The sequence below is a fragment of the Salvelinus namaycush genome, chromosome 25 (genome assembly GCF_016432855.1).
Source record: "Salvelinus namaycush isolate Seneca chromosome 25, SaNama_1.0, whole genome shotgun sequence".
Taxonomy (NCBI): Eukaryota; Metazoa; Chordata; class Actinopteri; order Salmoniformes; family Salmonidae; genus Salvelinus; species Salvelinus namaycush.
In genome coordinates, this window is record NC_052331.1 from 32,616,189 (window position 1) to 32,631,254 (window position 15,066).

At 40.7% G+C, this 15,066-nt stretch overlaps 1 protein-coding gene across 1 annotated transcript; it reads right to left on the reverse strand.

The window, feature by feature from the left end:
• Nucleotides 1-14: 14 nt before the first annotated feature.
• On the reverse strand, nucleotides 15-7,830 carry cdc7 (cell division cycle 7 homolog (S. cerevisiae)). The gene is made up of 11 exons (XM_038964228.1): nucleotides 7,678-7,830; nucleotides 6,164-6,267; nucleotides 5,974-6,060; nucleotides 5,705-5,840; nucleotides 5,304-5,397; nucleotides 5,064-5,206; nucleotides 4,500-4,794; nucleotides 4,112-4,213; nucleotides 3,537-3,810; nucleotides 3,223-3,372; nucleotides 15-529 (listed from the first exon to the last, which is right to left on the reverse strand). Exons 2-11 carry the CDS (start codon nucleotides 6,252-6,254, stop codon nucleotides 165-167), a joined length of 1,737 nt encoding a protein of 578 aa, XP_038820156.1. The 5' UTR covers nucleotides 6,255-6,267; nucleotides 7,678-7,830; the 3' UTR covers nucleotides 15-164.
• Between the last annotated feature and the right edge of the window lie 7,236 nt (nucleotides 7,831-15,066).

Sequence of the window (15,066 nt, forward strand, 5' to 3'; positions counted from 1 at the left end):
CAAGAGTGCTTTAATACATTTTATTCTGAGAATGTAAGTACAATTTTTGTATTTAACAAGTCAATCATAAATTAAATGGTAACAAGGAACAATTCAAGTAAATAGCACATCTACACATTTGAAATTCATACAGTCCTTGGCAAAGACAAATGAAAACAGTAATCTCAGAGGTCAGTAAAAAGTGGATGCTGCAGTGCCTGTGTAGCTGTGATGCGTTTGGCTGGATTCAGGTCCAGCAGTCTATCCAGCAGGTCGTAGGCCTCGTCAGGCACCCTGTCCCATCCCATCTCATCCTGGGCCTCAGGCTCTGCTAGGGTCTGGTCCTCCTCTGGGTGGTGCTGTCTAGAGGGCTCCCCAGGGGGATGAGTGGAGATGGGGGAGTCATGGGTGTGGTGGTGGCGTGTGGTAGTGTCTCTGTGGGGATGTGGTGTGGCCTCATCGTCCGGGGATGGTCTCCTTCCTCTGAGGGTTTCACACAGGGTCCTCAGGTCCTGCCGGGGGAGCTCGCGGCTGCACACCACTGATTTACCTGTGGTTGAATAATGGTCATGTTATGGTCAGACTGCTGTACTTTACTCTGGGTTTACGGTTTGTAATATTACCAGTGGCATCCTGCCCTTACTCTTGTAATTCGACTCAATTAAAGCATTTTAAATAGCTTAGCTTTTTTTGTAAATGGCTTTTTATAAAGTTATTAACTAAAATACATTTAATTGGAGCCTCTTATTGCTGTTTAAGTGACATGACTAAGAGGAAATTAGATTATCCAAACAATTACATTGATATCAGTAACAGGTCTTAGGTAGGCCCATTATGACATCATCAAGATACGGGACTTTCCTTCTATGACGTAGGTGAAGTGATGTCACAGTGACAACTTTGCAAATACAATGGCTTGTGACTCAATCTGGTGCTCAGTGTTGCTTCCACAAGTAACGGAGCAACAACCAAGATGTCTTTGTGGCCTCCAAGCATCCTAGTGCACAGAAGAGTCTGAAGAGCAACAACAAAAATACCATGGAGGAAGGAGAGGAAATGATATGACAGACAAAAAGGTCTGTACGAAGATTGAAGAGCAGTTGAGGGTCCAAGGAGATGTGAGAGACCTCGTCTGAGTTGGTTGGGGGCACCTGGGGTGTGGCCTTGCAGAAAAGGGGGCAGAGTGGTAGAGTTGACCACACCCTCGTCCCCTCCAGGGAGGACATGAAAAATTAAAAAAATAATCCGACTGAGACCACTTCTCCTAGATGGATGGGAGGCTTCCTGGCCCTGGGGCTACCTGCACTCTTTCATCCAGCAGGAGCTGACACTGTTTCTCTGGCTGTTCAGATGCAGTGTCTCCTTCCTGCCGGGGAAGACCCTATTGGCTGTCCACATGGCAGCATTGTAAATTTTTTTTATGTATGATATTTAGCATCGAAATCACAGTGCAACTTGGGTAATTTCCCTAGCAACGTTCCGACATTGCTATGTTTCACCTTGGTTACTTTAGCTATACACCGGTACAGATAACCATTTGTAATAGTTGTGGTCAGTATAGTCTGCCTGGCACTAAATCAGAAAATAAACAATGGCTGACTGGGTTGGGAAAGAAACATCTGCAGTTCTTCGGTTTCAGGACGAATTATAAAGGTGAGCCAGCAGACCTGATCGAAGTCACTTGCAGAATATGCGATAATCAGGGCAAAGGATGGACAGACTACAAACATCAACATTTACAAGTTTGCTAAGCTGAGTTTCCAATTGCATCTTATTTGAAAGACACAAGCTAAAATATTTCCGTACTAATTTTGTTTAGGCTACATTTAGATTTTGTACAGTTACATATCCCTTTTTCCTATTTGTTTTTAGCCTAAGCCAATGTTTATTCATTTTTAAGTGTTAAATAATACATTGGTTATCTGATTGTATATTTAGGATTTTTACAGTTCGATAGGCAAAAGGCTTAGCCTAAGCCAATGTTCATTAAAGTGTTAAAGAATGTTATAAACTGGATGGGTCGAGCCCTGAATGCTAATTGGCTGACAGCCGTGGTATATTAGAGCGAATACCACGGGTATGACAAAACATGTATTTTTACTGCTCCAATTACATTGGTAACCAGTTTATAATAGCAATAAGGCACCTCGTTGCGTCATGCCGAAGAACAACCCGTAGCGTGGTATGTTGGCCATATACCACCCCCCCCCCAGGCCTTATTGCTTAATTATAGGCTAAATAATACATTTGTTTTATTTGATTGTTGTTGACTTTTATATGTACAATTTGTAAGCTATTCAAAATAAAGTTGTTTGCGAGACAATTCTGACAGATTCATCATTAAATGTATTTTTTGTTCCCATTTATTGAAAATGCTGCTGCGGGAGCTTATGCCCGATTGCCCGTTGCACAATTCAAGGACATGAATAAACACTGGCAATATTATAAAATGTTAGTTTGTAAGTTTAACTTGTAAAAGTAATATTTACTGCAACTTTTATTGACAGTACCCTAGTGTAGGCCTATATTATTGGCTGTTTGTTTTACAAGGAGGGATTCTCCGACGGCACAATTTATTTTGCCAACACTTTGGTAAAGTAAAGCAAAAACGAAATGTGGACTTCCTGTTCGATTAGTCGACTTCCTATTTGATTAGTCTATCTTGCAATTGTTTGTTCTCTCCCTCTCATTATTACTATACTATGTTTTTATTCAGGCTATTCTGAGATGGAACTCTGTTAGGACTATAGATTCCTTCCATGTTTGATCAAAAAATTAATAGGCTATGCCTAGGTCAAAAAGTCATTCAAATCAAAAGGGAATTGGGGAGAAAAACAGACAAATATATTTAAAAAAGGAAGATTTTAAAACAACAAGCCAGACAATGACAACAGCGTGTCCACTGCAAAAGACCCATGATCATCAGACGGAGGAGGAAAACACGTTGGACCCCATGTGACATGTTCAGCTGTTTGTGCTCTCCTCTCTTTCTACAATCCACATTGACTATTAACATAATGCAAGTGAACAAACTACCACATACGTATTAAACATTTAGGCTATGGGGAATAGGGAATAGGCCATTTGGCACGTTGCCCTGCTTTGTGCTCACTGAGCTGTCATGCGTTGCCAGATTCCAGCGGTAAAGTCAAGTTCAAATATGCTAAACCATCGTTTGTGACATCAAGATGTCGTCACCACCGACAATGGCTGTCAAACATGGTCGATAAGACGAATACACACCGAACGTCTTGGCAGCCTGGATGGTTTCTCTGGAGCCTCGGATGGTCATGATCTGTGTGAGGGCGATGAGGTCGTCACTGGCTTTGAAGAAGGGGTACCTGCCACTCAGCAGGGAGAGCAGGATCACACCAGCTGACCAAATGTCTATGGCTGCAGGAAGACAGGAGTGAAAAATAAACAAGTTGACATGTACTGTGAAATATGATTGAGAACACATTCTTATTTACAATGCAGAGAGCGATATTGCAGTGGAGAGGAGTATTAGTAGAGATGCGAGGTGTAGTACTGCTGAGGATGGTGTCTGTTAGTCTTACCTGTTCCCTGGTTGGGACATTTGGTCAGGACCTCTGGTGCTCTGAAGCCAGGGGTTCCGGCCCTGGGGGCCACCTGCTGTTTCCTGGACATACAGATGTTACAGACTCTGTCGGTGGAGTAGCAGCTGCAGGTGAAGCCCAGGCTGACCGCAGCAGGGGTCATCCTCTGGTTGGGTCTCTGGTTGCTGACAGGGGTCCTGACAGGTACTGGGCGCCGGTGGGCAGAGACAAACGTGCGTGTGGCAGGGTTGTCTGTTTTGGTGGGCTTCACCAGCTGCCCCAACATAGACACAAAGGATTGTTATGATCGGAAGAAAGTCTTTCCAAAAAAAATCTACAGTTCATCATCTGGTTTGTTACTGCTGGAGGGCAGTCTAACTGAGTATCCAGAAACATGTATTTGTTGGTGACAACTCCAAAAGACTAAAACAGAGTTACTGCTAGCTAAGAGAGAACTGAAAAGTATACCAAACTTGTGCGGCAATATGTCTGTCAATCAAATGTGTTCAATACACACTGGACAACAGAGTAGCTATGGATTGAATGTAAGAGGAGAGAAGGCAACCATTTCCTACCTCCATCTTGGGGTCAGTGGTTTTGGTGGGGACGGGGGTAAAGCTATTCAGGTTCCTCTCTCCAAACACGGCCCGCGGTGCTTTACACAGACCTAAGAACTCCTGGTTTAAATTTAAAAAATAAAAAATAAACTAAGTCACATCATGTCACTAACGAACGCCGCAGACAAAGTTCATACAGCAAATATACTACATGCCACCGTATACATTACAACATCCCTGAAGTATGTTTTCAGCTCAAAACGTCTTCAGAGTATCACAACACTGTATGGTCCAATAACTACAAGGTCAATGAGTTAACCTTGTCGCAAAAACTAAGCCTATAGACAAATACCATAACACCACTGTAACCAAATGAAGTGCAAGAGATAGATCCAGTGAAGACAACCTTGGTGTGTTTAGAGCGGGTGGTGGAGGTGAATGTGGAGATCGAGACCCTCTTATCTGGTGGTTTTGAGGAAGTGGAAGAAGAGGTAGAGGAGGAAGAGTGAGGCGCTAAGGTCCTGGGGTGTGAAAGTGATTGTAGAGGTGGGGCTAGGGAGGTTGGTGCCCGTTTCCCCTGTGATGTCTCCGGTTTCCCCGTGGAGCCCCCACTCTTTTGGGTCTTCTGCTTCACCACCTTCAACAGCTCGATCTGGGTGTCGGTCGTGCCCTGTGCCAGCCCAAAGTCCACCAGGGCAAACCTGCAAACCACCATGAAAACAATATATGGTAGGAATACGCACCCCAACAAAATGTGGGGGAGTTGCAGGTAGCAAACATTTAAGGGGTTTATAAATGCTTGAATTTTGGAATAGAGACCATTCAAGACAGGAGATTAATGATCTCAGTCAAATGTGGACGTCAGACCAGAAGACAGGATCTCTGGACCTGACTAACTGAGTCAAGTATTCCAGAGTGTCATATAGAGCTGAAGGTTAGCTCCAGTGATACAGAGGTATTCCGTACTCACATCTTCTCCTGGCGGTTGTAAAGGAAGTTGGTGGGCTTAATGTCACGGTGGATGATGCCAAACTGGTGGATGTGTCGGAGGGCTTTCAGCAGGTGGTAGATATACTGACGCACCTCCTCGAAACTCAGCAGGCCAATGATATCCTGATAGGAGAAAGATTTCCGTCACTTTGCTAGTGTTATGCCACAAACAAGGTATAAACACACAAACCAGGTAACCAACTACACAGTATTGACTCACCACAAAGGTTTGATGCTCCATATAAGGCATAACAATCACACAGTGATCATCCTTTCTGAAGCAGTAGGTCACGCCCATGACGTTTTCTTTTCCACTTAAAGAGGGAAGAAAAACATTGAGCACATTGTGTTGTCTAAACCTGGGGTCTCCAACTTTTTCTAGCATGAGAGATACTTTTAAAAACTCAAACATGTCGCAAGCTCCTTTTTCTAGCTTTCAAATAGTCACATTCTTCTCCTCTCCCCCAGGAGAGGAGTACTAAACTGTAAACTAATGCAGTGCAATCCTATTCATGCATCTGTTGAGAGAATGTTCCCCTACAAGTGGATCAGTCAATGAAAATATTAGTGCTTGTGGTAATATTGTTCCTACACCCAGAGCATGTAAAGTGTGATACTTACCCAGCCACAGTGAGGCACTGGAGCTCTGCAGCGATCCTCACAGGGTGACTGGTGGGGATGAGGTGCTTCAGGGCAAACTTCTCTTTCGTCCCATTGGCCATCAGAGCCTCACCCAGGTACACTGAACTGAAAGTACCTACATAAAACAAAGTATTTTGTTGTTTTGCCATCAACAACAGATATAGGATAACCCTTTAATTGTTAATTGCCAAACTGTGGCTAACCTGCAGTTGTCTGCATATGAAGACATACAGAGTACTACTACATACCTTCACCAATTTTGTCTAAAATGTGGAAAACTGTGGAGAGCTGAGGAACAGCTTCGTAGAGGTACTCAATGTCATTCTCCACATCCACTGGAGAAAAATAGAGAGTTACCATACAGAAGGCATAACATAATTGGTAAAGACAATATCACCGAAACAATGCCCCTACTTCCTGTTGCACGATCAAACTCACTTGATAGTTTTCTCCTTCCAAAGTGCTTGTCGGCTTTGACTTGACTTTCTCTGCTGTTGCCGTCATCGCAGACAGAGGGAATGACTTCCATTTTTTCTGAGGATCTAGAAATACAGATGAGCATTTAAACCAGTAAAAATTCTGACACATGATGAATGTGATGAAATTATAACATGTAATTGGGAAATTTAAGTTGACTAAAGTTAATATTTAGTTTAGAGTGATCAACAATGTTTAGCATATGTCGAGTTTCTGTAATACACATCTTCCTGTGTTCTGTTTGTGACTGTCAAGATGCGGGTTGACTAGAGGCACAATGACCAAGTACACACGGATTATTCTGTAGAGCAACTGTCAGCTAACCAAGTTACTGTGCATGGGATAGCTGGCAAGTTAGCTGACTTTTAGCAATCTGCTAACTCTGGTTTGACAAGCTAACTATGTTGAAACAAGGTTTTTAATAAGGAAACAAGCAGATACAAAAAAAGGTACTTTATGCTGATATTACTCAATTGTATACTATTCAAACAACACAGAACAACTAGCTACAAGCTCAACTAGCTAGCTTCTAGTTTGGAGAATGTACACTGAACAAAAATATAAACGCGACATGTAAAGTGCTGGTCCCATGTTTCATGAGCTAAAATAAAAGATCCCAGAACTTTTCCATACGCACAAAAAGCTTTTTTCTCGCAAATGTTTTGCACAAATTTGTTTACATCCCTTAGTGAGCATTTTATCCTTTGTCAAGATAATCCATCCACCTGACAGGTGTGGCTAATCAAGAAGCTGATTAAACAGCATGATCATTGCACAGGTGCACCTTGTGCTGTGGACAATAAAAGGCCACTAAAATGTGCAATTCTGTCACGCAACACAATGTCACAAATTTCTCAAGTTGAGAGAGCGTGCAATTGGCATGCTGACTGCAGGAATGGCCACCAGAGCTGTTTCCTGAGAATTTTTGGATAATTTCTCTACCATAAGCTGGCTCCAATGTTATTTTAGAGAATTTGGCAGTACGTCCAACTGGCCTCACTACCGCAGACCATGTATAACCACGCCAGCCAAGGCCCTTCACTTGCAGGTTCGTCAGAGGGGGAAGGCGGGTGCTGGGGTGTATTTCAGCCTGTAATAAAGCCTTTTTTTGAGGAAAAACTGGTTGGCTGAAAAACTGGCTCCCAAATGAGTGGGCCGATGCCCTCCCTGGCCCTACCATGTACGTGCCACTGCCCAGTCATGTGAAATCCATAGATTAGGGCCAAATTAATTTATTTCAATTGACCAATTTCCTCATGAACTGTAAATCAGAAAAATCTTTGAAATTGTTGCGTTTATATTTTTGTTCAGTATATATTATAAGACAAATTTGAACTACCAAGCTACTTGCTGATTAGCTAACTTAGTTGACGTCTAGGTTCAAAATATATCCCATCGTCAACCTAGGCTAACGAGCTGAGCTAGCCAGCAAAGTTCTTTGCAAATCGAATTGACGTTACAAAACTTTAATTTACCTTTATCGTACAAATCACTTGTAAAGGATAGCCGATGAGACTAATTGAATACTCTCTGAAACAAATGAAATAAAAAAATAAAAAGATATCCTGGAATATTACAAAGCAGAACTTTATAAAAGACAAGCAAATCCAGAAGTGCTCTCCCCTCTCCTTTTCCGCAAACAACAAACTCCGCGCTAAAAATGTACGTCAAATGACGTTTGACGTGGTACGCACACACGTTGTTCAGGTTTTATATATTTTTCTAGTAATGGCGTCTTTTTTTGTATGCACTAACTGCGCTATGGTTCTTTGAACAAAGCCTATGGAAATGTATGGAGTTCTTGTAAAGTGTTTTGATAAACGCCGAAAATAAGGTCTGTGGTAAACACAGGCTTAGGAGATCTCATACTTTTTGTTCTATGATATAATCGCAATCAGCTAACGTCACTTTTTGTGAATTATGTAATAAATAAAACAAACGCACATAAAGGCTTCATAATTCATAAAGGTCATGCTAACTGACTGTTCTATAGAACAAAACATATTAGATCTCATAAACCTGTGTTAACCTCAGACCTTATTTTCGTCATTTATTTCAAAACCCTATTCTTTCCCCGTTAATTTTGCCCATAGAAATGGTTGAAAGAAAATGGGGATACCTAGTCAGTTGTACAACTGAATGCCTTCAATTGAAATGTGTCTTCCGCATTTAACCCAACAATCAATCAGAGAGGTACAGGGGGCTGCTTTAATCGAAATCCACGTCTTCGGCGCCCGGGAACACTGAACATACCATAATATTGTATAGCTCTACGTACTGTCAGGAATCCACAGATATGTTATTTGACTCACTGAATAATGTTCACTCTATCAGTGATATAGAATCTAAACAGTGTGATGAACCCATCAAAGTTGAGGAGATTATAGAGTCTATCAAACATCTAAAGAACAATAAATCACCAGGTGTTGATGGAATTACATCAGAATTTTACAGATTATTTTCTGAACAAGTAGCTCCCTTCCTATTTGAAGTCTTTTTAGAGAGTATTAAAAACAATGTTCTCCCTCCTACAATGAGTCAGGGGTTAATAACACTGATACCTAAGCCTAAAAAAGAAGTGCTGCTAATCGATAACTGGCGTCCAATTTGTCTTCTTAATAATGACTATAAGATATTAGCCTTACTACTTGCAAAAATAATTAAAGAAGTCCTGGATGCAATCATTGATGAAACACAGTCTGGCTTTATGAGGAACAGACATATTTCTAACAATATCAGACTAGTATTAGACATACTTAACTAATCAGAACTAATAACCGAGGATAGCTTCATATTATTTTTAAATTTTTATAAAGCATTTGACACAGTAGAGCATCAGTTCCTCTTCCACTCCCTTGAGAGACTTGGCTTTGGGGATTTTTTCTGTAAGGCTATTAAGACTCTCTATGCAAATGGTAACAGCTCTATCAAATTGAAATATGGCACCTCACCTAGATTTGAGTTAAAGAGGAATTAGGCAAGGTTGTCCTATCTCTCCGTACCTGTTTTTATTAATCACCCAACTTCTTACAAATTCTTTAAATAATAGTCCTGTACAAGGTATTTCCATAGCTGGTAAAGAAATTATTATAAACCAGCTGGCTGACGATACTACACTTTTTCTGAAAGATGCTAACCAAATTCCCATATCGATCAATGTGATACAATCCTTTTCCAAAGCGTCTGGTCTATATCTTAACATTAATAAATGTGAACTCGTGGCTGTCAAAGATTGTGTGACACCTTCATATTATGGTATTCCAGTAAAAGAAGAACTTACATATTTAGGCATAACCATTACAAAGGATCAGAAGTCTAGAGGCTTACTAAATGTTAACCCTCTTATTAAAAACCCCCAGAAGAAGCTAAATCAATGGCTACAGAGGGACTTATCTTTAAAAGGTAGAGTCCTAATAACCAAGGCTGAAGGTATCTCTAGACTAACATATGGCGCTCTATCTTTATATCTTGACAGTAAAATAAGCAAGGAGATAGACCAGATGCTTTTCAACTTTCTGTGGAGAAACCGTACCCATTACATTAGGAAAACTGTTGTAATGAACACTTATGAGAATGGTGGGCTGAATTTTCTGGACTTTACTACCTTAAATAATACTTTTAAGATCAATTGGATAAAACAATTCCTAAGAAGACCCATTTTATTCCTCATCATGTCTTCTCTACTTTTGGTGGCCTTAACTTCATGTTGTTTTGCTATTATAATATTGACAAAGTTCCAGTGAAACTTTCTGCTTTTCATCGGCAGGTTTTCTTGTCATGGTCCTTAATTTATAAACACAATTTTTCTCCACACAGATATTATATATGGAATAATCGGGATATGTTTTATAAAAATAATTATTTGTTTTTAGAATATTGGTTCCGAAATAATATCCTATTGGTGAGCCAACTAGTAAATGCAGAGGGTCTTTTACTCAGTTATAAGGAATTCTTATCACTTTACAAGGTCCCTGTAACACCTAAAGATTTTGCAATTGTTTTAGATGCCATTCCCTCAGATGTTGCTCTATTATTCAGGAACGTGTCAAGACCTGACCCTCAGAGCCTACCTTCTATTGACCCTGTTGACTCATCAGTAGGAAAGATTTGTTTCTCTTTTGGTCCATTCAACAACAGAGCGATACAAACCTTGTTTCAGCAGGATGTTGTATCTATCTATACCTTATGTCATGCCTTATTGGAATGGATTTATTGATAATATCTGTTGGAAAAAAGTTTGGATGTTGCCACACACATACCTACTTGTTAACAAAATGAAGGAAGTTTCCTTTAAAATGATTCATAAATATTATCCTGCCAACCACTATATGATGAAGTTTAAGGAAAACATCAACTCAAATTGCTCCTTTTGTAATGACCACCCAGAAACAGTGTTGCATCTTTTTTGGCATTGTATTCTTGTAATAAAACTGTGGCAAGACATCAGTAGATTTATATTTGAACACATTTATGAACACACTTACACTATTGTGGAGAGATGTACTGCTTGGATTCTTTACCTACCTACGATAGAAATAAGCTGAAACATTTTTATGTAATTAATTTCATAAATGTTTTGGCCAAATTTCATATTCACAAATGTAAATTTACAAACAAAAAAACACATTTTCTTACCTTACAAAAAGAAATTGAAGCTCAATTGTCCATTGTATATTATTCATATATACTTGTTCCCACATGTACTTCCTGTATTGATTTGTTGTTAATAAAAAAAACAAAGGTAAATCATTTCCGTTTTTTAGGACTACAAGCTGACGAGCTCGTCAGCTTGTAGTTCTAAAACCCAGAAATGAGTTAGCTTTATGAATTATGAAGCCTTTGTGCTTTTTTTGATTACATACATGCTTCACAAAAAGTGATGATAGCTGATGAAGGTTATCTCCTAAACCTGTGTTTACCACAGACCTTATTTTGGAGTTTATCCCCAAAAAAATCCCCTTTTTCCAACGAACCATGACGGAGTTAGTGCCTACAAAAAGACGTCATTTGTGCTGTCCTCACTAAAGCTTTATTCCCTTTAAGCGTTTTTTTTTTTTTATAGCTACACAGTCGTCTTAATCATTAAGTCTTCCATGTTTCCGCCTGGAGACACAGTATCTTTAGTTGATTTAATTCAGAAGTGTAAAACTGCAACACGAGCACACAGGATAGATACAAAAGGTAAGTCGAGTTCCATATCTTAACACATAGGGTACATGAATAGCTGAATAACCTATGACAGTGACAAAACAACATTGTGTGGGTCAATTACAGGTTTGATGAATAATAAAAAAAATTCTGATATAAACATATATTTGCTGGGCCTCCCGAGTGGCGCAGTGGTCTAAGGCACTGCTTCGCAATGCTAGCTGTGCCACTAGAGATTCTAGGTTCGAGTCCAGGCGATGCGTCTTCCGGGTTAGGTAGGGGAGGGTTTGGCCGGCAGGGATGGCCTTGTCCCATCGCGCACTAGCGACTCCTGTGGCAGGTCGGGCGCAGTGAAAGCTGACACAGTCGCCAGGTGTACGGTGTTTCCTCCTACACATTGGTGCGGCTGGCTTCTGGGTTAAGTGGGCATTGTGTCAATGTCAAGAAGTGTCAAGAAGCAGTGCAGCTTGGTTGGGTTGTGTTTCGGAGGACGCACAGCTCTCGACCTTCGCTTCTCCCGAGTTCGTACTGGAGTTGCAGCGATGAGACAAGACTGTAACTACCAATTGGATACTACAAATTTGGGGAGAAAAAGGGGTAAAAAAACATTCAAAAAACAAACATATATTTGCATACAAAGTAGCTAGAATTAGGAAAATAGTAGCTACGAACAGTGCCTTCGGAAAGTATTCAGACCCCATGACTTTTTCCATAATTTGTTACGTTACAGCCTCATTCTAAAATGGATGAAATAAAAAAAAATCCTCGCAAATCTACACACCCCATAATGACAACGTGAAAACAGGTTTTTAGAAATGTTTTACAAATAAACAGAAATACCTTCATTTACATAAGTATTCAGACCCTATGCTATGATAATCGAAATTGAGCTTAGGTGCATCCTGTTTCCATTGATCATCCTTGATGTTTCTACAACTTGATTGGAGTCCACCTCTGGTAAATTCAATCAACTGGACATGATTTTGAAAGGCACACACATGTCTATATAAGATCCCACAGTTGACAGTGTATGTCAGAGCAAAAACCAAGCCATGAGGTTGAAGGAATTGTCTGTAGAGCGCCGAGACAGGATGGTGTCGAGGCATAGATCTGGGGAAGGGTACCAAAAGATGTCTGCAGCATTCAAAGTCCCCAAGAACACAGTGGCCTCCATCATTCTTAAATGGAAGAAGTTTGGAATCACCAAGTCTCTTCCTAGAGCTGGCCGCCCGACCAAACTGAGCAATCGAGGGAGAAGGCCCTTGGTCAGGGAGGCCACTCTGACAGAGCTCGAGAGTTCCTCTGTGGAGATGGGAGAACCTTCCAGAAGGACAACTATCTCTGCAGCACTCCACCAATCAGGCCTGGTAGCGTGGCCAGACGGAAGCCACTCCTCAGTAAAAGGCACATGACAGCCCACTTGGAGTTTGCCAAAAGGCACCTAAAGACTCTCAGACCATGAGAAACAAGATTCTCTGGTCTGATGAAACCAAGATTGAACTCTTTGGCCTGAATGTCAAGCGTCATGTCTGGAGGAAACCTGGCACTATCCCTACAGTGAAGCATGGTGGTGGAAGCATCATGCTGTGGGGAAGTTTTTTCAGCGGCAGGGACTGGGAGACTAGTCAGGATCGAGGGAAAGATGAACGGAGCAAAGTACAGAGAGATCCTAGATATAAACCTGCTCCAGAGCACTCAGGACCTCAGACTGGGGCGAAGGTTCACCATCCAACAGGAAAACGACCCTAAGCACACAGCCAAGACAACGCAGGAGTGGTTTCAGGACAAGTCTGAATGTCCTTGTGTGGCCCAGCCAGAGCCCGGACTTGAACCCGATCGAACATCTCTGGAGAGAACTAAAAATAGCCGTGCAGCAACGCTCCCCATCCAACCTTACAGAGCTTGAGAGGATCTGCAGAGAAGAATGGGAGAAACTCCCCAAATACAGGTGTGCCAAGCTTGTAGTGTCATACCCAAGAAGACTCGAGGCTGTAATCGCTGCCAAATGTGCTTCAACAAAGTACTGAGTCAAGGGTCTGAATACTTATGCAAATGTGATATTTCAGTTTTAAAAAATTATTCTTCTAAAAACCTGGTTTTGCATTGTCATTATGGGGTATTGTGTGTAGATTGATGAAGGGAAAAAAGCAATTTAATCAATTTTAGAATAAGAATGTAACGTAACAAAATGTGGAAAAAGTCAAGGGGTCTAAATACTTTACGAATGCACTGTACATTTGAATGGGGCTAGCGAACAGCTGGGCTAAACATTACATCTCTATGGCAATGGCTAATGGTTGACCGCTAACGGTTAGGACTGTTTGGCTAGCAATCTATTTGATGAGGCAAAAAGTAGGAAATTACTTAATAACATGTAAGCATATAAAAACATACAGGAATGTAAATACTTACAGATGGTGCCAGCATAAGGGCTATCAAATACAGGATGAAGGTATGAATATTTTACATATAGGAATGGTGAACTTTTAGGTAACAACAACCAACTGCTTTCTGGATTCTACATCTTCTCCCATCGCAAGCACAGGAAGTGCAGCAGGATGCTGGATGTTACTGTGAGGCGGATTCAACTCTGAGCCGGATCCTGGATGTAACTGTGAGCCGGATGCTGGATGTAACTGTGAGCTTGATGTAACTCTGATTCGGATACTGGATGTAACTCTGAGCTGGATGCTATACTGTATGTTACATCCAGCTCAGAGTTACATCCCCTACTGTCTTCTCCCATAGTGAGCACAGGAAGTGCAGCTACAAGCTGCAATTTAAAGACAATCCACTAAAGGGAATAAAACGTCATTATATGGTCCATGACACCATTACTATTGCTCTCTACACCCTCAGACTTCCTCTGAATAAATATTGTGTTAATTTAATGAAGTACAAAGAAATATACATTTTTTGGAATCCTGCTAATGACGATTGAAAGTTCATACTCCTAGATAAACATTTTCAAATAGGACCAACAGTAAATTTAACAGTGAATCTCAAACAACAAACAGTATAAATAACAGTTTAAAAAAAATACATACACAATAACATGACAAATCACCATGAAACATTATCATGGAACCAGTCCATACAACTATAAACACTACTAAAATAGTCCATCAAATATCCCCATGAATGCCTCCACTTCCTTACAGTAATCCTCTCCCTGGAGCCTGCAATGATGAAGATTAATGCTGTCTGTCAATGATATAAAGTTAATTCATAATCATGATTTCAATTAGTATGTATGAAAAAAGTTAAGAAAATGAAGTATGTTTTCTCTTTAGTCCCTCCTTACCTTTTGCCAGTCACATTGTCATTGTTTGGGGTAGTCGTCTTTGAGAAGAAATCAAACCGTTCTCCCAGGGTGGGCAAGCTAGTGTCAGTCTGTTTTGGGAAGGAGGGTGGTGCCTTCATGGGGGGTTCACTGAATGTCCTCTGCAGAGGGCAAAGATGTATGTTTCAGACTACTTTTCAAATGTGTACTGAAACAAATGGGCTGCTAAACCTAAAACATAACATTGCTATCTTTGATTTCAAAGCATGTGAATTGTGTGATAAAAGGTAACTTTTCATTCTACACTCAGTGGCCAGTTTATTAGGTACACCCATCTAGTACTGGGTCGGACCCCTCTTTTACTCCAGAACAGACTGAATTCTTTAGGGCATGGATTCTACAAGGTATTGCGTTCAAACTTCGCTCAATTGGA